We start from the raw sequence: 21,770 nt of genomic DNA, 5'->3' as shown, positions 1-21,770 counted from the left end.
CTAAACACTCTCAGACCTTGAGAAACAAAATTCTCTGGTCTGATGACACCAAGATGGAACCTGGCACCATCCCTACAGTGACGCAGGGTGGTGGCAGTATCACGCTGTGGGGATATTTCCCAGCGACAGGGAGACTAATCAGGATTGAGGGAAAGATGAACGGAGCAAAGTACAGAGAGATCCTTGATGAAAATACTCAGGGCCTCAGACTGGGGTGACGGTTCACCTGTCATCAGGACAACAACCCTAAGCACACAACCAAGACAACGCAGGAGTGGTTTCGAGACAAGTCTCCAAATATCCATGAGTGGCCAAGCCAGAGCCCAGACATGAACTCGATCGAACATCTCTGGAGAAGAGCCGTGCATTGACATTCCACATCCAACCTGACAGAGCTTGAGAGAATCTGCAGAGAAGAAATGGAGAAACTCCCATAAATACAGGTGTGCAAAGTTTATAGCGTCATACCCAAGAAGACTCAAGGCTGTAATCGCTGCCGAAGGTGTTACAATAAAGTACTGAGTAAAGGGTCGAAATACTTATGTAAATGTGAAATGTCAGTTTTTATATTATTATTTTTTTGCAAAAATTTATAAAAACATGTTTTTGCTTTGTCATTATTGGGTATTGTGTGTAGGTTGAGGAAGCAAAAAACTATTGAATTCATTTTAGAAGGCTGTAACGTAACAAAATGTGGAAAAAGTAAAGGGGTCTGAATACTTTCCGAATGCACCGTATATTATAAATTATAGCTGGTTAGGATGGAGCAGGGAATACATTATACAGTATAGCCTCTAGTCTGTGCTGCTGTGCCTTTTTATTGCTACTTGCTACCTGCTTTTTACTTTTAATAACAGTTTAATCAAACTCTGTATTTCATACGTTTACTAACATCTTAGTTTTGTCTTCACTTTTTTTAATCAAATGTTCACCTATGGACGCTTTATCTGGAAATGGATCTGGAGGACCTCCACCAGCTGAAACTAATTACCATTGTACCTTCTCATTGCAGTTGCTGCTCTCATAATATTCTAGACAATAATTATGGTGAGAATAGCAGAGTTGGCTTCAGACAAAATCCGTACGCAAGGTGTAGGAAAGGATGAAACCACGTCTGTGCCACCAGTAAGTACAGTCGTGGCCAAAAGTTGAGAATGACACAAATATTAATTTACACAAAGTTTGCTGCTTCAGTGTGTTTAGATATTTTTTGTCAGATGTTACTATGGAACACTGAAGTATAATTACAAGCATTTCATAAGTGTCAAAGGCTTTTATTCACAATTACATGAAATTATGCAAAGAGTCAATATTTGCAGCATTGACCCTTCTTTTTCAAGACCTCTGCAATCCGCCCTGACATGCTGTCAATTAACTTCTGGGCCACATCCTTACTGACGGCAGCCCATTCTTGCATAATCAATGCTTGGAGTTTGTCATAATTTGTGGGTTTGTGTGTCCACCCACCCACCAAAATATCGATGTTTTGTTCCCCAAGCCACTTAGTTGTCACTTTTGCCTTATGGCAAGGTGCCCCATCATGCTGGAAAAGGCATTGTTTGTCACCAAACTGTTCCTGGATGGTTGGGAGAAGTTGCTCTCGGAGGATGTGTTGGTACCATTCTTTATTCATGGCTGTGTTCTTAGGAAAAATTTGAGTGAGCCCACTCCCTTGGCTGAGAAGCAACCACACATGAATGGTCTCAGGATGCTTTACTGTTGGCATGACACAGGACTGATGGTAGCGCTCACCTTGTCTTCTCCGGACAAGCTTTTTTTCCAGATGTCCCAAACAATCGGAAAGGGGATTCAGAGAAAATGACTTTACCCCAGTCCTCAGCAGTCCAATCGCTGTACTTTTTACAGAATATCAGTCTGTCCCTGATGTTTTTCCTGGAGAGAAGTGGCTTCTTTGCTGCCCTTCTTGACACCAGGCCATCCTCCAAAAGTCTTCGCCTCACTGTGCATGCAGATGCACTCACACCTGCCTGCTGCCATTCCTGAGCAAGCACTGTACTGGTGGTGCCCCGATCCCGCAGCTGAATCAACTTTAGGAGATGGTCCTGGCGCTTGCTGGACTTTCTTGGGCGCCCTGAAGCCTTCTTCACAACAATTGAACCGCTCTCCTTGAAGTTCTTGATGATCCAATAAATGGTTGATTTAGGTACAATCTTACTGGCAGCAATATCCTTGCCTGTGAAGCTCTTTTTGTGCAAAGCAATGATGACAGCACGTGTTCCCTTGCAGGTAACCATGTTTGACAGAGGAAGAACAATGATTACAAGCACCGCCCTCCTTTTGAAGCTTCCAGTCTGTTATTCAAACTCAATCAGCATGACAGAGTGGATCTCCAGCCTTGTCCTCGTCAACACTCACACCTGTGTTAACGAGAGAATAACTGACATGTCAGCTGGTCTTTTTGTGGCAGGGCTGAAACGCACCGGAAATGTTTTTTTGGGGATTCAGGTCATTTGCATGGCAAAGAGGAACTTTGAAATTAATTGCAATTCATCTGTTAACTCTTCATAACATTCTGGAGTATATGCAAATTGCCATCATACAAACTGAGGTAACAGACTGTGAAAATGAATATTTGTGTCATTCTCAAAACTTTTGGCCACGACTGTACAGTTAGTAGTGTTAATCCCCCCGCACAGTCCCCACAACCTGACAATTTTCTCATGGCTTCTGGAAAGAAATGCTGTCGGCATGCTCAACCGGCGTTACTCATTCAGCCGATAGAAACTTTCAACTGGTTTTCACCACAAGCAACTGGTCAGAGTCTGAGCCTTCGCAGGTCTCTCCCCCACCCGTTACGGGGTATGAGCCGCCGAATCCTCCCACCATTAGCTCAGACAAATTTAAAACCCTAGTAATTGGCGACTTCATTACCCGCAATATTAGACTTAAAAATAATCTCCCAGCAATCATACATTGTTTACCAGGGGACAGGGCTGCCGATGTAGGGGCTAATCTGAATATTGCCAGAACTGGCAAGTGTAGAGTAGAGGGATATTGTTATCATGTAGGAACCAACGATATTAGGATGAAACAGTCAAAGGTCACCAAGCGCAACAGTTTCAGCGTTTAACTTAGCTAGAAAGATGTTGGCATAAGTAATTGTCTCTGGCCCTCTCCCAGTTAGCGGGATGATGAGCTCTACAGCCAAATTGTAAAACTCAAATCGCAATTTGTAATCTGTTTCCTGCCCCTCCCAAAATATATAATTTGTAGATAATTGGTCATTCCTGGACTCACCCACAAATGGGTCCAAGCCTGGCCTGCTGAAGAAGGATGGACTCCATTCTAGATGGAGGGGTGCTCTCATTTTATCTATCAACATAGACAAGCTCAAACTCTTCTAGCACCACAATGAGCTAGGATGCAGGCCGGGCAGCATGCTGTTAGCCTGCCTGCAAGCTTAGTGGAGACTGCCCCTAGCACAGTCAGCTCAGTTTTCCCCATTGAGAACGGTCTGTGCCTTGATCTAGGTCATGCTAAATTTAACATGGTGGTGTTCGCCTTAGCAATCTCACTGGAATAAAAAAAACTCCATTCCGGTCATTAATCAAAGAGATTGTGATAACGCCTCACATCTCAAAATGGGACTACTTAATGTTAATGTAGATCCCTCACTTCCAAGGCAGTCAGTCAATGAACTAATCCCTGATCATAAACCCGATTAATTTACTGCGCTAAATGAGGCCTCTCCTCCTGGTTACACTAGTGACCATATTTCCCCCGCGGATCCCACAAAGGAAAAGGTCAATTTAAAAAAAAAAAAAAAAGACTGCACACTGGTATTTTGAGGCTCTAGTCAAAATATGAAATCTATGCTGCCTGCTCAATCACTTTTTATAGCTACTGTTTACAGGCCTCCTGGACCTATACAGCATTCCACACTGCACACACAAGCTTGTTAGCTATCTAGCTTCTCTGGTCCAAAGTTACGCCAACTTTGAAGTTCCTCCATAAAAGCCACTCCTTTGTAGGTATAATTCTGTGGTCCTAATTCAGATAATGCATGTCATCACAAGATGCCCAGCGCTCCAAGCCAAGCCTCATCCATCCTCTCTTTCTCTCTCTCTCCTTCTCCACACCGCAAAATTTCAGTTGCATCTCGTGCCCTACACTTGCCCTTCATCACACATGTAAACAACTCACTGAGCTATAGCTTGCCCGCTCTATAGCAAGCTGCTCTATCCGCATTGCATTTTTTAATTTTACCTTTATTTAACTAGGCAAGTCAGTTAAGAACAAATTCTTATTTTCAATGACGGACTGCACGATTGATGAAGTAATTTAATGTTGAGCTAAACAAAAAAATTCAGAGGATTAAAATGGAACACAAAGGAGCGATGTAACAGTACCCTTTTTTCATAGTCATGGTCTCTAAACCTTCCAGCTGTCTACTGGACCCTATTCCAACTAAAATACTGAATGACCTACTTTCTGTGCTTGGCCCTCCTATGTTGAACATAAACGGCTACCTGTCCTTCGAATGTGTACCAAACTCCCTAACGGTGCAGTAATAAAGCCTCTCCTGATAAAGCCAAAACTTGACCCGGAATTATTTTAAAACTAAAATCGGCCAATACTGAATCTCCCATTCATTTAGAAAAGAAAACTGAAAAAGCTGTAGCTCAGCCATACACTGTCTTCCGTTATGGACGCAAAACGCTGCAGTCTGGTTTTAGACCCCCATTATAGTACTAAGACTGCACTCGTGAAGGTGGTAAATTACCTTTAAATGGCGTCAGACCAAGGCTCTGCGTCTGTCCTTGTGCTCCTAGACCTTTGTCAAAATCTGCACTGTCAACCACCACATTTTTTGGGGAGAAATTGAAAACCCTAATTGGTCTACGCAGACAAGTTCTTGCCTGGTATAGACATTATCTATCAGAAAGATAGTTTGTCTGTGGATGGTTTGTCATCTGACAAATCAATGGTCAATTTCGGTGTCCCCAATGTTCCGTTCAAGTACTATTGTTTTCACTATATACACACACTCAGCCAGTTAATTTGGTACACCACCCCGTTCAGGAAAATGGTTAGCTCCTACAGACAGCGGGTCACGCCGTGGTTTGCTATATAAAGCAGGCAGCCAGGCATTCAGATACTGTTCGATTGGACATTAGAATGGTCAAAACGAGTAACCTACGCTACGTTGAGTGTGGTATGATCATCGGTGCCAGGCACGCCGGTTCCAGAAATGCCGGCCTCCTGGGCTTTTCATGCTTGACTGTGTCTAGGGGGGGTGAAAACAGCTAGTTGACGAGAGGTTGAAGGAGAATTGCAAGAATTGTGCAAGCTGGTGGCGGTGTAATGGTGTGGGAATGTTTTCCTGGCACACACTAGGTCCCTTTATACCAATTGAGCAACATTTGAATACCACATCTTGTAGAATCCATCCCGAGGAATTCAGGGGGTCCGACCCAGTACTAGATGGGTGTACCTGACGACAGTGTATGCTACCTCTTGGTGATGTCATTCGGAAACACTCAACTTTCACTGCTATGTAGACGACACATCTGTACATATTGATGAATGGTAGTCTGTGTTTTAGACAAAAGTGGATGGCTGACGAACAAATGCAAAATATTTCAAGAGCACCTTTTTTCCATCTTCGTAATATTGCAAAAATCTGAAACTTCCCATGTTTTTGTCTCTTCTCTGGCTACCCAGATGAGGCACTAAATAAACTTCAGGTAGTGCTAAATACATCTGTTAGAATCTTGACAAATTTGATCATATTACTTCCAGTGCTAACCTACCTACCTTGGATTACTGTTAAGGCTAGGGCTGATTAAGGTTTTACTGTTAACCTATAAATCATTTCTCCTACCCACCTCTCCGATTTGGTCCTGCTGTATATACCTACACGTGTGCTATGGTCACAAGACGCAGGTCTCCTTATTGTTCCTTGAACTTCTAAGCAAACAGCTGGAGGCAGGGATTTCTCCTATCGGGCACCATTTTATGGAATGGGCAAGGCTTTCGGTCTCAAAAGTCTTTATTGAAGACTCATCACTTCAGTAGGTCCTATGATTGAGTGTAGTCTGGCCCAGGGGAGCAAAGGAGAAAGGCAAGGCTCTGGGAGTGACCACCCTTGCTGCCTCTGCCTGGCCAGCTCCCCTGTCTCTATTGGGATTCTCTGCCTCTAACCCGATTATGGGGGCTGAGTCACTGGCTTGCTCATGCTCTCCCATGCAGTCCCTCGGAGGGGTGCATCACGTCATGCCTGGCTTTTTTCGCTATACTCTACTTGAGTGGGTTAAGTCACTGACGTGACGGAAAGAAGGTATACACAAAGGCGCTACAGCAAAGCTAAAATGAAAAAGGGGAAATCCGGTGCTCGACTGAGGGAATTGAAAATCCCCAAAAACATTCCTTACCCCAAGATACTTAAACTGGTGACGAACTGGGAGAACAAAGAAAAAGAAGCACTGCTGCTGCATACATTTGATAGATTTATTGACAGAACAAGTAAACAAATCGGCTTACGTTTCAGGCATTATTCGCCTTCAGAGCCTTGACACGATCTTCCTGTCCGGTCTTGTGCTGCCTCTGGCTCATGTGGCGATGGAGATCTTCGTGTCTCAGGGTAGTAAGTTAGTGGTCTGTTCATATCCCTTTGGTGGTGTGGGGGCTGTGCTTCGCAAAGTGGGTGGGGTTATATACGGCCTGGTCCCCCCCCTCGGTCGAGTGCTGAAGTGCATAAAAATCATCGGTCCTCGGTTGCAACACTCACTACCGAGTTCCAAACTTCCTCTGGAAACAACGTCAGCGCAAGAACTGTTCGTCCGGAGATTCATGAAATTGAAGCCCAAGTATCACCATGCGCAATGCCAAGCGTTGGCTGCAGTGGTGTAAAGCTCCCCGGCATGGAACTTTGGAGCAGTGGAAACATCTTCTCTGGAGTGATGAATCACACTTCACCATCTGGCAGTCTGGCGGACGAATCTGGGTTTGACGACCTGCCCAAATGCATAGTGCCAACTGTAAACTTTGGTGGAGGAGGAATAATGGTCTTGGGCTGATTTTCATTGTTTGGGCTAGGCCCCTAAGTTCCAGTGAAGGGAAGTCTTAACACTGCAGCATACAATGACATTCTACATGATTCTGTGCTTCCAACTTTGTGGTAACCGTTAAGGGAAGGCCCTTTCCCGATTCAGCATGACAATGCCCACGTGCACAAAGCGAGGTCAATACAGAAGTGGTTTGTCAAGATCATTGTGGAAGAACTTGACTGGCCTGTACAGAGCCCTGACCTCAACCCCATCGAACGCCTTTGGGATAAATTGGAACGCCGGCTGCGAGCCAGGCCTAATTGCCCAACATCAGTGCTCGACCTCACTAATGATTGTGGCTGAATGGAAGCAAGTCCCCGCAGCAATGTTTCAACATCTAGTGGAAAGCGTAGAGGCTGATATGGCAGCAAAGGGGGGGACCAACTCCATATTAATGCCCATGATTTTGTAATGTTCTCCAGTGTTCTATGATTTTGTTGTTGTTGAATGACTGTTAGGCCACTTCTGGTGACTTTAAAGGACATTCTACTCCAAAATGCATGAACATGTAATAATGTAAATACTGACCATGTCCAATAACAGGGGAGGTTAGCATGTCTTGGTGGTGTGATCTTTCACCTTTCAACTTTATAATTTATCAGTATTCACAACTAATTCAGGATCATACATTATCATGGTAGCATCCACATTGTGTTTAGAAACATTCTATTCTTAATTGCAATAAAAGTGCAATGACTGAAATTGCAATGCATTATCTACCATTCATTGGACACAAACAAATCTGAAAAACAACCAAATGTAAATGCAACTAACACGTTTGTAGAGTCACAAGCTTGATGTAATCATTGGGTGCTAGGAATATGGGACCAATAATAAATGTTTGACTACTCTATTTTTACATATCTTTAGGGATGTCAACAGTTTTTCAGAAAAAAGTTTCACTCTTTCTCAGAGCAATTGTATTTGTATAAAATAATTTCCCTTTAATTGCACACAATATAGCGCAGCATTTAAATTACTTATTTAATAGTCTTTATAGCTCATCTTTATTAAGGGGGTCAATTTCAGACCCCACTGTATATACTGTAGCCCAGACAAGTAAATCTCAACAAGTGTACAAAACCCTTACACCTACCCTAAAAATGGGAATCTGGAGAGACAACAGCATTGTCATGGCACAAAAGGTTATCACTGGTAGACTGTAACAATGGAAAGTCTACCACGGACAGTACAACAGGGATGAATAAGAGGCATCATACCAGTAGGATTATCCTCTCCTTTCAATTAGTAACACCGTACAAGACTACACTGTGCTCCTTCTATTCTACCTCGCCATTCTGGATAAGGCGATGGAGGCTAGTTAGCCTAGAGAAGATGAAGAGGAGGAAGATAAGAGAAAAAGAGAAACAGACAGACGGGAGAGGAAGAGAGAGATGAGGATAAAGAGAGGGATGGAAGAGGACGTGGAGAAGAGTGCAGGACTTACAGGTGTCTGAATCATCATGGCTCTCTGGTCTCTCATGGTTCTGACTATGTCTAATGGATAGACGGGCTGACTGCACTCCATCAGGCACAACGCTGTTTCCATGGTGATGAGAACTCCTGTTCGGCCAATCCCGCGCTGCAGGATGACACAGCAGGGGGGGGGGGGGGGGGCAGGAAGGGGCAGAAGAAGTTTCTACATAAACTCATGACATCATTTCTACCTTTTAAAACAATGGAAAATATTTCCCTTGCACATAGCAACACACATAACGATATGTTTATGGAATTAAAGCTAGATTAGAATACAGAAATATCCCTATCCCTGGGTGCTATACAGTACTGCATTCATTCCAGTGTGTTGTTGGGGCATGTCTTGGCTGAGTCCGATAACTTGGCTTGAGTAAAGGCCTGAGATGTGGATTTATGAAGGCGTGTAGGTGTTCTATGCGGAGCGTTCTGTGCACTACAGCAGTGTGTAGGTGTAGTGTTTCCGCTTCAGTCATTAAACCCCATAGTAGAACAGTTGATCTATTTACCTAGTAGGCTTGCTGTGCGCGTTCCTCGCGAGATGAATGCGCCTCAAATATTTCTGTCAAGTTACGAGTGCCATAGGGAGGGAAACATGCATTCTGACAAGCAGTCAAAGCACAATAATTCTTGCAATCGCGGGGAAGACAGAAGTTTTAAACTCAGAGTTTTTAGCAGAAGTACGTTACCTACCACTTTTTGAGTGACTTAAAATTGTGATGAAGCAGACAAACGTTTTAGTTGAACAGAGAAGGGGCAACCAGGGAAAGTGTTGGGGCAACATTTTTTTTTGCCATGAAGTGGTTTCTGTAAGAAGTACGGGCAGGGGGTGTTACCCCAGGTGGAGAATCACCAAGTTACCCAAGTTCTCACTCATTTTGGAGTAGAATGTGCTTTCAAAAAGTCACCAGAATTGAGCTTCTCAGTCCTACATGAATTGTCCAGGGGAGGGGCCCCTCTTCCAGAAACTTCACCACTGCTACAAATTTTGCCAGAGGAAACACTATGTAGCAGTATAGTAGGACAAACAGATCCACAAAGCAGGAGAGGAGTTGCATAATTTGAGGGAGAGCGAGACTGGGTCTACAGTCAGATAGAGGGACACTGCAATGAACACAGAGTGGTTTAGTGAAAAAAATATTACATTTTCATCTTGATTTCCTTGAGTGTTTCTTGCTGTATCAAATGATGTGTGTGTCTTAGATGTGTGTCAGGCATTATGCTCCCTACCTGCAGTGGACCACCATGGGCTCATCTTTGCCGGTTCGTTTGCTCCGCACCAGGTTGACAAAGTCCAGGAAGTCTGATGAGTCGTCTGGGACGCCGTGGTCCGGCCAGGCCACATACTGGATCTGGGTCAACTCCCGGACCTCCTCGCTCTGTCACCATGGCAACACACAGTAAAGTCAGTGCAACATTACCATGACAACAGGGGAGAAAAATGCGTGATCTCGTTACATGGCGTAAAACAAAATGTGTTTTCCCCTTTAACATCTATCAGTGAGACCATGGTAACACACAGGCTACATGTTAATACTGGAAGCATCATGGCTGTAGAGGCCAGTCACCATGGCAACATGCTACATCCATCACATGAGACTGAAAAGAGAACAGCCCACACAAGTCACCATGGCAACTCAGTGCTGCCGCTCTCATCTTTTAAACGCTTAAAGCGATAGTCCCACTGTGTGTTTGTAATGCTTTTAATAATTTTAGTACCTGGAAGATAGCCTACTGTATTGAGGAGGACTAGCTGTGAACAACCATTTCTGTATGTTTACGTTGATTACATTAGCACTGGTCATTGGGAAAAAACAATGACTTGTGAGCATACTGTTACCTCGAAGTGTGTAAGGGTCATGTCTCGGACCAGGAAAGCAGAGTTGCCCTCCTCAGTGAGACAGGCCACCTGGAAGTGGCCGTACGTAGCAGTGCTGTCAGTGTTGGGCCAGTACTGATGACACTTCACCTGTTGGTATAGAGCAACATAAGCCTTTAGCCTCAGCTTAGGAGCATCAGCAATGGGAGAAAAGAGGATAAATACATACGTCTTTATCCAAAAATATAATCAAACATACAGAGAAACAGCTGTCTCTCAATCGCAAAGTCGTTTGTATGACACGTACCCGTCCCCTCTCCACCTGAGTGGTGAGCATGACCACCACGGAGGAGCCCTGCTCCCAGGTCATCTGCCAGAAGTCTGGGCAAGTGTTGGGCAACGGGCCCTGGCACGCAATGTACCGGTTGATCAGGCTCGACGCCGGGATCTCCATCTAGAGTACAGAGAGGAGTAGAGAAGAATAAAACCTGTGTGTAGGGGTGTATGTTGGGTGAGTGTTCTGTGGTGTGTGTTGTTGTGTGTTAATAAATCCAAGAGTGTGTGGGTATGCAAGCATGTGTCCATGTTCAGTCTTTGGAGTGGAGACTACAACATCTTGGCCGATAGAAAGCCTATTATAGACCTGCTGAACAAAAAGGGCATGATTGGTGTGGGTGGACTGAGGCGAACAGCACTCACGTTGATATAATTTGCATTAATGTAGTCATCTGTGTTTTTCAGAATGACCCGCGTTGCGTCGTCTATAAACAGAAGAGGAGAGGGGAGAGAGAAAGAAGGAGTGGAGTGTGAAATGGTGGGTTAACAGTCTTAACACAGATTAACTAAGAAAAGTAGAGTGAACTGTGTGTTTGATACTCACAAGGTGAGATGTCTCTGTAGCGGTTTTTGGAAATGTTCTGAGGTAATTTGGCACACAACATTGTCATTCCAGGCCTCTTCCGGTAAAGTTGCTGTGAGAAAAGAATATATATGATCATATATATATTTTTTTATCGTGATCTCGGGAAGGTGGTGGGGCAAGGGGAAGTCCGACCAGTCCTGGCAAAAGTGGAGGCCATCAAATCTTCCAGTGCCAGCTCCTCACCAGGAACTGCACCGATTCTTGGGAATGGCAGGCTACTACCGGGCTTATTTTTATGTTGTTACAGATTTTGGTTTTCCTATTTCATATTTCGTGGTTGGACGTTAGAACGTGGGACGTACCTATTGGTGTCAACCCCTTTAGTCAGTATGTTACACCGGTACTGGTTTGTCATCTTGTTAGTGGGAAAGTGTTTCATTTGTGCTGGCGCAGGTGATATTTAAGAGTGGCTGGCCCAGTGCACCAATTGTCTTGAGAGATGTGGAGGGTTAACACCTTTAGTTGTCTTTTAGGTCCCAATTGATGTTGCTGGTCAACTTTCAGTGAACACCCCATGAGTGTCTTTCAGAACCTATCCTAAAACCCCACCTGTTTTGTTTTGGCTGTTAGTGACTCTTTGTTAGTTCCCTTTTTTGTTTGAGCTTCCATTTTTTGTTTTCTTGCATGGGAACATAACAAAATTGATCATGTTGTGAGATGGAAGTTACTTTCTGTTGGTTGTGAGCGAACTTGTCCAACAAAAATGGTCTGAGAATGCTTGCTATGTCTTATAGGCCCACATCTTTGCAGAGGCTGCTTCCACCTGCTGTGTGTGGAATTCATAAGATGCCGCTAATCTTTCAAATGAACATACATTGATACATTGTATGTGAAGTGCAATAGCAGATAAAGACCAAAACAAAAATATGTGGATAAACCCACACATTTTCTCAGTGCATGCCGGTATATTCGGTCTGTGTGCGTGTGCGCATTTCCCTTGCCCCCCCACACATTATTTACATTATTATAGTGTAATAACTCAAAAGGCAAGAGAAAAAGGAAGCTGTTAAGTGGGCCTGATGAAAGAGAGGAAGTTATCGGAATACAGAGAAGAAATTAAACAACTGGTGTTCCACACCACATTAAACGAGCAGTCGACGCATCATTGAATTAGCATTTTGTTGTAAACTACTTCACTTGGCGATTATTCCTCACACAGTGATAGCATAAGTAATTTTCTTCTGTGCCTTGAAATAAAGTAAAACATCAATAAAGTTGATATTGTAAAACTTGTGTAACAGTCATACGCTGAATTTCCCTCCAGAAAGTGGTAACCTCCCTTGTGCCCTCGAGGTCAAAACAATAGAGCAGAAACTAGGGGGTGCTATTGCTCTCATCACACATCCAGTCACCTCAGAAAGACAAAAGAGCAGTGAACAAGACCAATATGAATCGAGGTGCAACCAAAAATCACAATAATATTAGGAAAAATTTATACGAGTATTGCTAACAAAAGCTTTTAATATGTAGGTGAGGGGAGGACTCACATCAAACTGGGTGAGTACTCCCCCGCTGATCAGACCCTCCTTCAGGGTGTTAATGGAATCCCTCCAGGCATCCTGGTCCAGCTGAGAGGGGTCCTGGGGAGACTTCTCTGGGATGTACTGAAAGTCTGGCTCAGTCTCCTGCTTCTCCTCCACCACATCATAGATGGCTGGGGACATAGGGAAGCAACACGGTTAGTTTAGAACAGTGTCAAGAGAAGAACGGCATCCTATATTATTAATGTACAAGTCTATGGCTCGGCTCAGTTTTAATATTCATACCTGCAAACCACGTAGTAAGCAATTTATAAGGTACGCATTTTTCTAATTGGAAATCTATAGTGTTGATATTGGAAGGTAGCCTAACTTTTGTTTGGGGTCACCGGTTCTTCGAACCTGTACTGGGAAGATTTGGCCTGTTTTAACCTGAGCATTGTAATAATAAACCCAAGGAGATGACTTAGTAATGTAAGTGTAAAAATTTAACAAAACAAATCCTCTCCTCACCATTGGGCCTGACCAATAGGATGAGCTCTCCTGAGTGGCTCTCACAACTGGCCTTGATGAACATGACCACCTGGTCGTGGGTGTGCTCTGAGATATCACGACCGTTGATCAAAACCACCTGGTCACCTTCGTTCAAACGAGGGACACACAGGTCAGCCTGTAGAGGGTTGGAGAAGAATGCAGTCAGAACACAGTTGGGTCAAGTGGTTAGACATATTGGGGAGGATAGACTACAATACTAGGCCTGCATTCATAGAGTAAGTGTCTCAGAGTAAGAGTACTGATCAAGGATCAGGTTTGCCCTGTCCATATCAACCTTTATTATGAACTAAAAGACAAAGCTGATCCTGTATCAGCAGTCCTACTCGGTCTCTGTGACCCTTTGTGAATATGGGGCCCGTAGCAATAGCTTGTGGTAAATTACAACAAAGAGGACTAACTGTTGTTGGATCACTTTGACTTCATCAACACCAGAGTAACATCCTGAAGCCTTGTTAGCGGAGCTGTGAATGGACTGCTGCTAAGTGACGTCAAATCAGACCAGTTCATTTACTGAGCTACAGCACAAGTGTGAGTTTACTCCAAACAATGGAATGTTTCATATGCTGTGTGTGAGAGTCAGAATGAGAGTGAGTGGGGGAAGAGAGAGCGAGAGGGAGGAGAAAGAGAAATAGCAAGAGAGTGAGATGAGGGGCAGATATACAGAGAGCGAGAAATAGAGAAAGAAATGTGAGAAATTCAGTGTGAGTGAGAGGGCGGAAGTGATAGAACAAGTGAGAGGTTGTTTGATTATCTCAGAGAGTACAACATGAGTATGTGTACTGTAAATATATGGGGTGTTGCTAGTGATGGGTGGTTAACATACGGATGTCCCAGGGGCCACACGAGATACAATGACAGGCATCTTCTGATCAGCTCCACCCTAAAACCAAGGAAATGGAGAGAGGTAAATAATCTGCCTATTATCCGGAGTGATTTACAGGAGCAATTTGGGTTCAGTGTATTGCTCAAGAGCACAACAGTTTTTTCACCTAGTCGGCTCGGGATTCGAACCAGAAACCTTAAGGTTAATGGCCAAACACTCTTAAACGCTAAGCTACCTGCCGCCCTATATAGGATCAGTATTAGTAGGGCCAGGAGATTACCCTCTGGGAGCATGTTACAGCATATAATTTTATATAAGGGCATCTACTAAGGGCAACCTAGGTTTCTTCCTAGGTTTTGGCCTTTCTAGGGAGTTTTTCCTAGCCACCGTGCTTCTACACCTGCATTGCTTGCTGTTTGGGGTTTTAGGCTGGGTTTCTGTACAGCACTTTGAGATATCAGCTGATGTACGAAGGGCTATATAAATAAATTTGATTTGATTTGATTTGATCTACTGTAGGCAGAGGTCTCACCTTGACATTGAAGCCAAATCGTCCAGTGTCATCCGGCCTCATCTTGAGCAAAACCAGATTGTCGTGAGAGACAACACCGTTCAGCTGTAGAGGAAGAGACAGAGATGCGTTAATACATGTCTACATTGGAAAGGCTATCACAGCCCAAAGAGCTTCTGAAGGGCCTAGAGTTCTTCAGAGGTCACAAAAGCCTCCTGGCCATAGTTTTAAATCATTTCCGTACAACTGAATTAACCCATTGTGGAACATCATGAAAACCATGAAGCGTAAAAGTGGCAGACAGTCAGGGTGGTTCATAGGCTTACAGCCCAAAAGCCTGTTTTAGCATGGGTAGCACCATTGAGGACTATCACCATTTTGAAGTAGTCAAGTGGGTGGGAATTGCTATGGGTTAAGGATCACATAATGATGAGACATATCTACAGTTAACTGCTGAATAATAGAAAATAATGAAATATGAGAAGTATATTGAAAGCAGGGTCTACACTCCACAGGTGTGGTTCCTGAGTTAATTAAGCAATTAACATTACATCATGCTTAGGGTCATGAAAAAAATGGTGGGCAGACCATTATTTTGTCTACCATGGCAACGCCCCCATAGGATGAAAATGCCCACATCAAGAGGGAACGAGTGGTAGTGCTGAGCGATTAGTGCTTTTGTAAGGTCGGCTTGGTTTCGGATCGAGTATTTTTTTTAAATTATCGCGGGTTTCGATTTTGGTTTTGATTTAAAAAAATACATTAAAGTGGAATGTACAGCATTTTAACCACAATAAATCTGACTAAAATCAGTTCATATACACCCCCAGGAAGAATAACACTGTCAAAAGAATTCTGAATTCTTAAATACGGTAATTCACATCATCATAAACTCTTAAATATTTGGGAATTGCATTTGGAAAGTATTCAGACCATGACTTTCCACATTTTGTTACATTACAGCCTTATTCAAAAATGTATTAAATACACCCCCCCCCCCTTCAATCTACAAACAATACCCCATAAAGACAAAGCAAATATAGGTTTGGAAAGTTTTGCAAATGTATAAAAAAAACTGAAATATCACATTTACATAAGTATTCAGACTCTTTACTCAGTACTTTGTTTAAGCACCTTTGGCAGCGATTACAGCCTTGAGTCTTCTTGGGTATGTGTTACGAACCCTTTGGCCCTGCAGTCTAGGGGGGATGGAAACGAGACCCGTAACATATCTCATGCAAATCATAACAGTGAAAAGGAAAAGTGAGAACTAAAAACAACAGAAAACCTAAATCTACAGTCAAACACTTAAGGTTGATTGTTTAAACACATGGTAATGGGAGGGCTGAGCTGGACCCAAGAAAATAATTAATAAATATCCAAAAACCCCTAAGCTAGTCTTACTTGCTTAAATAATCGCTAGCTAACTAACCAATAAAATACAGTGGGCGGTCCAACCAGTTCTAACTAGGGTTCTAAGACAAAGTTTTCCTACGGGTAATGTATGCCCATGGGCGACTTGGATTTGTACCCCCTTTTCCCACCAACAAACGAACAGTCATACACCATAACAATACATACTCACATAATAATGGACAAATGTGACATGTAGGTGCAAAAACAAAAAGAGAAGTAGCTGCAGAGACAACTGATTGGGATTATTTTAAACCAAGAGAAAGGGGATGTGATTGGGTATGGGAAAGCAGGTGTGTCTTCTGATGAGTGACACCTGTGACTAGGGCAGACGGAAAGAAAATACAACCGTAACAGTATGACACTACAAGCTTGTGGCACATCTCTATTTGGGGAGTTTCTCCCATTCTTCTCTGCAGATCCTCTCAAGCTCTGTCAGGTTGGATGGGAAGCATCCCTGCACAGCTATTGTCAGGTCTCTCAAAAGATGTTCAATCGGGTTCAAGTCCGAGCTCTGGCTGGGCCACTCAAGGACATTGAGACTTGTGCCGAAGCCACTCCTGCATTGTCTTGGCTGTCTGCTTAGGGTTGTTGTCCTGTTGGAAGGTAAACCTTCGCCCCATTCTGAAGTCCTGAGCACTCTGGAGCAGGTTTTTAATCAAGTATCTCTGTACTTTACTCAGTTCATCTTTCCCTCGATCCTGACTTGTCTCCCAGTCCCTGCCGCTGAAAAACATCCCCACAGCATGATGCTGCCACCACCATGCTTCACCGTAGAGATGGTGCCATGTTTCCTCCAGACATGACACTTGGCATTCAGGTCAAAGAGATCAATCTTGGTTTCATCAGACCAGAGAATCTTGTTTCTCATGTTCTCAGAGTCTTTAGGTGCCTTTTGACAAACTCCAAGCAGGCTGTCATTTACCTTTTACTGAGGAGTGGCTTCTGTCTGGCCACTCTCCCATAAAAGCCTGATTGGTGGAGTGCTGCAGAGACAGTTGTCCTTCTGGAAGGTGGAGCATTGAGTCTTATTAAACTGATTTTAAAAACCTCAGGTAGTTTAGTACCACAAACTGGGAATTTGATCTTTTTGACTTGATATTATGATTGTCTTTTATATCTGCAAAATATTTCAACGCTGTCAGTTCCACTTTAAATGCACTGCATTATGTGGATTGAATGCTGTAACACTGAATAAAACAATTACTAAAAGTCCCATGATGGTAGTGACTGCCTATTACTGCTCATCACTTAACCATTATTTATTTACATGACTTATACACTTTAATAAAATACTTGATTATTTGATGACTTATTTCATTCCCAGTCATCTCTATAGAGTTGCTGCCTATGATGTCTGACAAAAATCACTATTTCAGTAGTTCTTCAAATAAGGCATACTTTTATGACTGCTGAATACAAACTATCAAATCAATTAGATCATGTACTTTCAAGCTCAAAGCAACTGCTTTCTATCCCTCTCGATCAAGCGTTCTTTCGTCTCTCTTTCTACTCCGCACAGACCAGATAAGTTTAAGCAGACGCGCAATGGATCATGGTCATTATAGTTAATTACCAAGTTTTCTGCACAAAACTGTAGAATATTGGCCTGTTGGAATTCCCAACTACATTGCACAGTTCAGGCTTCATTCGACTTATCGCTACAGAAACTGCACATCGAGCTCACAGAGAAAAATCTAACGAAATGGAATTCAAATAATTGAACGGACGTTGGTCAATTAGTTGTTTCAACACAAAAAAAATTGGTTAGCTGGTTAATAGTTAGTTAATACGTTTTTTTTATTTTTTATTATCGCTCGGTACTAACGAGCGGTCACTGAATGGTTTGATGAGCATGAAAACGATGTAAACCGGAAATCCATGGCTCTCTTAGTCACCAGATCTCAACCCAATTGAACACTTATGGGAGACTCTGGAGCAGCGCCTGAGACAACGTTTTCCACCACCATCAACACACAAAATTATGGAATTTCATGTGGAAGGCTGTCGCATTCCTCCAAGAGAGTTCCAGACACTTGTGGAATCTATGTCAAGGTGCATTGAAGCTGTTCTGGGTTGTGGTGGCCCTATGTTGGCATTACCTTTATTTTGGCAGTTACCTGTAAGTCTATGTATGGGTGGTCTTACCGTGGATTTGTCGGATGCCATGGGGATGTCATACATCTCATTGATGTGGTTGTCAAGGAGACTCTGCTGGGAGTGGTCCTGGATGATCTGGCTCAGGTTCTTCCTGGACTGTTTGGGAGGCAGGGCCGGGGGCTGACCATCTACTGTCTCTGGGGATCTGTAGAGAGAGACAGTGTTAGCTAATGGTACCGTACCTTCTGTCTGTCAGTCAGTGAAGTCATTGATCCTTTTTCAAGACAAGACATGTTCCATTTCCTAAAATCCAACAGAACTCAGTAAGCCATTGAGCGAATCAGAGTTTTTTGGTTTAGCTGAGACGCCAGTTGCCCCTGTGGCCATTGGCCAATAGCAAAGCAGAGCTGCTACAGTACATTCTCCAACAGGGAGACACAGTGGGTGTGTGTTATTCTGTGTACCCAGAGTCATACATGCATACATACAGTTGAAGATGGAAGTTAACATACACTTAGGTTGGAGTCATTAAAGCTCATTTTTCAACCACTCCATAAAATTCTTGTTAAACAAACTATAGTTTTGGCAAGTCGGTTAGGACATTAATTTGTGCATGACACAAGTAATTTCCCCAATTGTTTACAGACATATTATTTCACTTATAATTCACTTTATCATAATTCCAGTGGGACAGAAGTTTACATACACTAAGTTGACTGTGCCTTTAAACAGCTTGGAAAATTCCAGAAAATTATGTCATGGCTTTAGAAGCTTCTGATAGGCTAATTGACATCATTTGAGTCAATTGGAGGTGTACCGGTGGATGTATTTCAAGGCCTACCTTCAAACTCAGTGCCTCTTTGCTTGACATCATGGGAAAATCTAAATAAATCAGCCAAGACCTCAGAAAAAAATTGTAGACCTCCACAAGTCTGGTTCATCCTTAGGAGCAATTTCCAAACGCCTGAAGGTACGACGTTCATCTGTACAAACAATAGTACGCAACTATTAACACGATGGGAACACGCAGCCGTCATACCGCTCAGGAAGGAGAAGCGTTCTGTCTCCTAGAGATGAACGTACTTTGGTGCGAAAAAGTGCAAATCAATCTCAGAACAGCAGCAAACGGTTTGCAATTGCACATGGGGACAAAGATCTTAAGTTTTGGAGAAATGTCCTCTGGTCTGATGAAACAAAAATAGAACTGTTTAGCCATAATGACCATGGTTATGTTTGAGGAAAAAGGGGGAGGAAAAAGGGGGAGGCTTGCAAGCCGAAGAACACCATCCCAACCGTGAAGCAAAGGGGTGGCAGCATCATGTTGTGGGGGTGCTTTGCTGCAGGAGGAACTGGTGCACTTCACAAAATAGATGGCTTCATGAGGGAAGAAAATGTGGATATTGAAGCAACATCAAGACATCAGTCGAGAAGTTAAAGCTTGGTCGCAAATGGGTCTTCCAAATGGACAATGACCCCAAGCATACTTCCAAAGTTGTGGCAAAATGACTTAAGTACAACAAAGTCAAGGTATTGGAATGGCCGTCACAAAGCCCTGACCTCAATCCTATAGAAAATTTGTGGGCAGAACTGAAAAAGCGTGTGTGAGCAAGGAGGCCTACAAACCTGACTCAGTTACACCAGCTCTGTCAGGAGGAATGGGCCAAAATTCACCCAACTTATTGTGGGAAACTTGTGGAAGGCTCCACAAAACATTTGACCCAAGTTAAACCATTTAAAGGCAATGCTACCAAACACTAATTGAGTGTATGTAAAGCTCTGACCAACTGGGAATGTGATGAAAGAAATCAAAGCTGAAATAAATCACTACTATTATTCTGACATTTCACATTCTTTAAATGAAGTGGTGATCCTAACTGACCTAAAACAGGGAATTTTTACTAGGATTAAATGTCAGGAATAGTGAAAAACTGAGTTTAAATGCATTTGGCTAAGGTGTATGTAAACTTCCGACTTCAACTGTACACACACACACACAGAGTTGGTCCAATGCGGTTTCTGTCCTCCACTTTCTCGATAGTCGTTGCTAAGTGATAATTGCCGCTTCCACGTTGGTGTTATTTCTTATCGTTTTCAAAACCTATGAAGATGTCCATTAAATGCAGATATGCAATTTGTTGACACCACAACACAGTACAGACTAGGATGCACATTATCCCAAAAGCAACGCAATAAAAATGTCTTAAATACGCTGCTATGTTGTGCTTGTTTAAAGCGGGTAACCACAGAATTTCACCACAAACATTTAAAGAATAAAGCCTCCAACATGGCAGCCGTGCTAAAACCTGGCTGAACTCTATATACAGTATATGGCTCTTTGTGTGCCTAACCCACCTAGTCACAGTGGGGGTGTGTTATAGTGTACCTAACCATCCTAGTCATTCAACCACAGAATTCGCAGGAGGCCCAGAGGGAGTAGAGGCTAGTCATGGCCAGTCACAGCACATTGTCTTTGTTTAGCGTCCTGTATGCCGGGCTGGTGTCACAACACAGGAGACACTGGCCTGGTCCGGAGGGGGACCCTGCAGGAAGGACAGACAGGCCTCTCCAACATAAACAGACACTATGCTGACATCAGCCACAGGGCTGGGGGGAGGGAGAGACGGGCAGGACTACTGCTCACTGACCACAGGGAGACGCAACGTAACACACTATCAAATAGTAGTTTAAGCTAGAGTATTTTGGTCTGAAATGCTGGATAGTTAGCTTTACAAAAACAGATTGGTGTATTCTGCTAATTACATCAAGACTATAAGATATAACGCGCTACAATTGCGGACCTTTTTCACAATGACTATAAAGTCAGGGAAAGTTCAATATTCTCTTTATTCTTTAAAGGACAGTCTAGGGTCAGCCGCCTTTCAAGTGACAGTGTAGTGGGATGTTTTCCTGGTTTACAGATCAGGTTGTAGAAGGGGAGGTATTACATGACCTGGTTGCTATGCTTTGGTTTCAACCGCCTGAAACCTTATCCTCACTGAGCTAAGGCTACGTGACAGGGAATATGGTTGTTTTTATGTTTATTTTTGAGAGAGCAGGAGAGAGAATCTATGTGCGCGTGTGTGTGTGTGTGTGTGTGTCACTGGATATAGCAATGATGTGTGATCTCTCAGGAATAGTGAGCAGGTGGTTATGTCATCTTCTGGGTCAGTGACAAAAGAGATGAGCAAATGGCTTGGCACGGAATGTGGGTGCGTGCAAGTGTGCATGTACGTGTGTGCTTGTGTGTGAATGCAGAAGTGAAATGAGAGTGAAATGGGAAGGGAAAGTATATATGGTGAGTGCAGGCATGTTTGTGTGCATATGCATAGCTTAAATAGGGATTATGTACATGTCAGAACTATTCCCTCCATTCCCAGTACAGGTGCAGTATCTGTACTAATGCTGGTGACATAGTTCTTGGTAAGATAACACAGCAGAACATATAAAAAAACATTCCTGCTCTAAGATAAGACAGTAACATATGGAGAGACTCCGACACAGGCTATTAATCGTCCTCCACTCCTAGTGGCACTTACCCAATCTGGCCTAATAATAAACAGTTACTGGAACTCTGAAAGGCATCTCGAAGAACATAACAGCCAAAGG

The 21,770-nt window shown here is 43.2% G+C and overlaps 1 protein-coding gene across 4 annotated transcripts in view; it reads right to left on the bottom strand.

Moving 5' to 3' along the window:
• The window catches only part of LOC112246720 (tyrosine-protein phosphatase non-receptor type 4-like), a 103,069-nt gene that overhangs the window by 8,490 nt on the left and 72,809 nt on the right, over positions 1-21,770 (bottom strand). For 3 of the 4 annotated variants that reach the window (XR_006082968.1, XR_006082965.1, XR_006082967.1), the window contains 11 exons: positions 18,213-18,369; positions 14,673-14,756; positions 14,141-14,197; positions 13,276-13,432; positions 12,772-12,938; positions 11,243-11,333; positions 11,062-11,123; positions 10,670-10,816; positions 10,384-10,512; positions 9,774-9,922; positions 8,518-8,652 (listed from right to left, as the gene is read on the bottom strand). Coding sequence is in view for 1 of the 4 variants with exons in the window: in XM_042318660.1 (XP_042174594.1) it covers positions 8,518-8,652; position 9,647; positions 9,774-9,922; positions 10,384-10,512; positions 10,670-10,816; positions 11,062-11,123; positions 11,243-11,333; positions 12,772-12,938; positions 13,276-13,432; positions 14,141-14,197; positions 14,673-14,756; positions 18,213-18,369 (1,336 nt within the window). In the remaining 3 variants the exon portion in view is untranslated. Of the gene's footprint in view, positions 1-8,517; positions 8,653-9,646; positions 9,648-9,773; positions 9,923-10,383; positions 10,513-10,669; positions 10,817-11,061; positions 11,124-11,242; positions 11,334-12,771; positions 12,939-13,275; positions 13,433-14,140; positions 14,198-14,672; positions 14,757-18,212; positions 18,370-21,770 lie in introns of all 4 variants that reach the window. The other variant, XM_042318660.1, reaches the window with a different exon arrangement.

This window comes from Oncorhynchus tshawytscha, linkage group LG03, assembly GCF_018296145.1.
Source record: "Oncorhynchus tshawytscha isolate Ot180627B linkage group LG03, Otsh_v2.0, whole genome shotgun sequence".
NCBI lineage: Eukaryota > Metazoa > Chordata > Actinopteri > Salmoniformes > Salmonidae > Oncorhynchus > Oncorhynchus tshawytscha.
The sequence above is the reverse complement of the archived record's forward strand: the minus strand, read 5'-3'. Positions and strand labels throughout refer to the sequence as shown.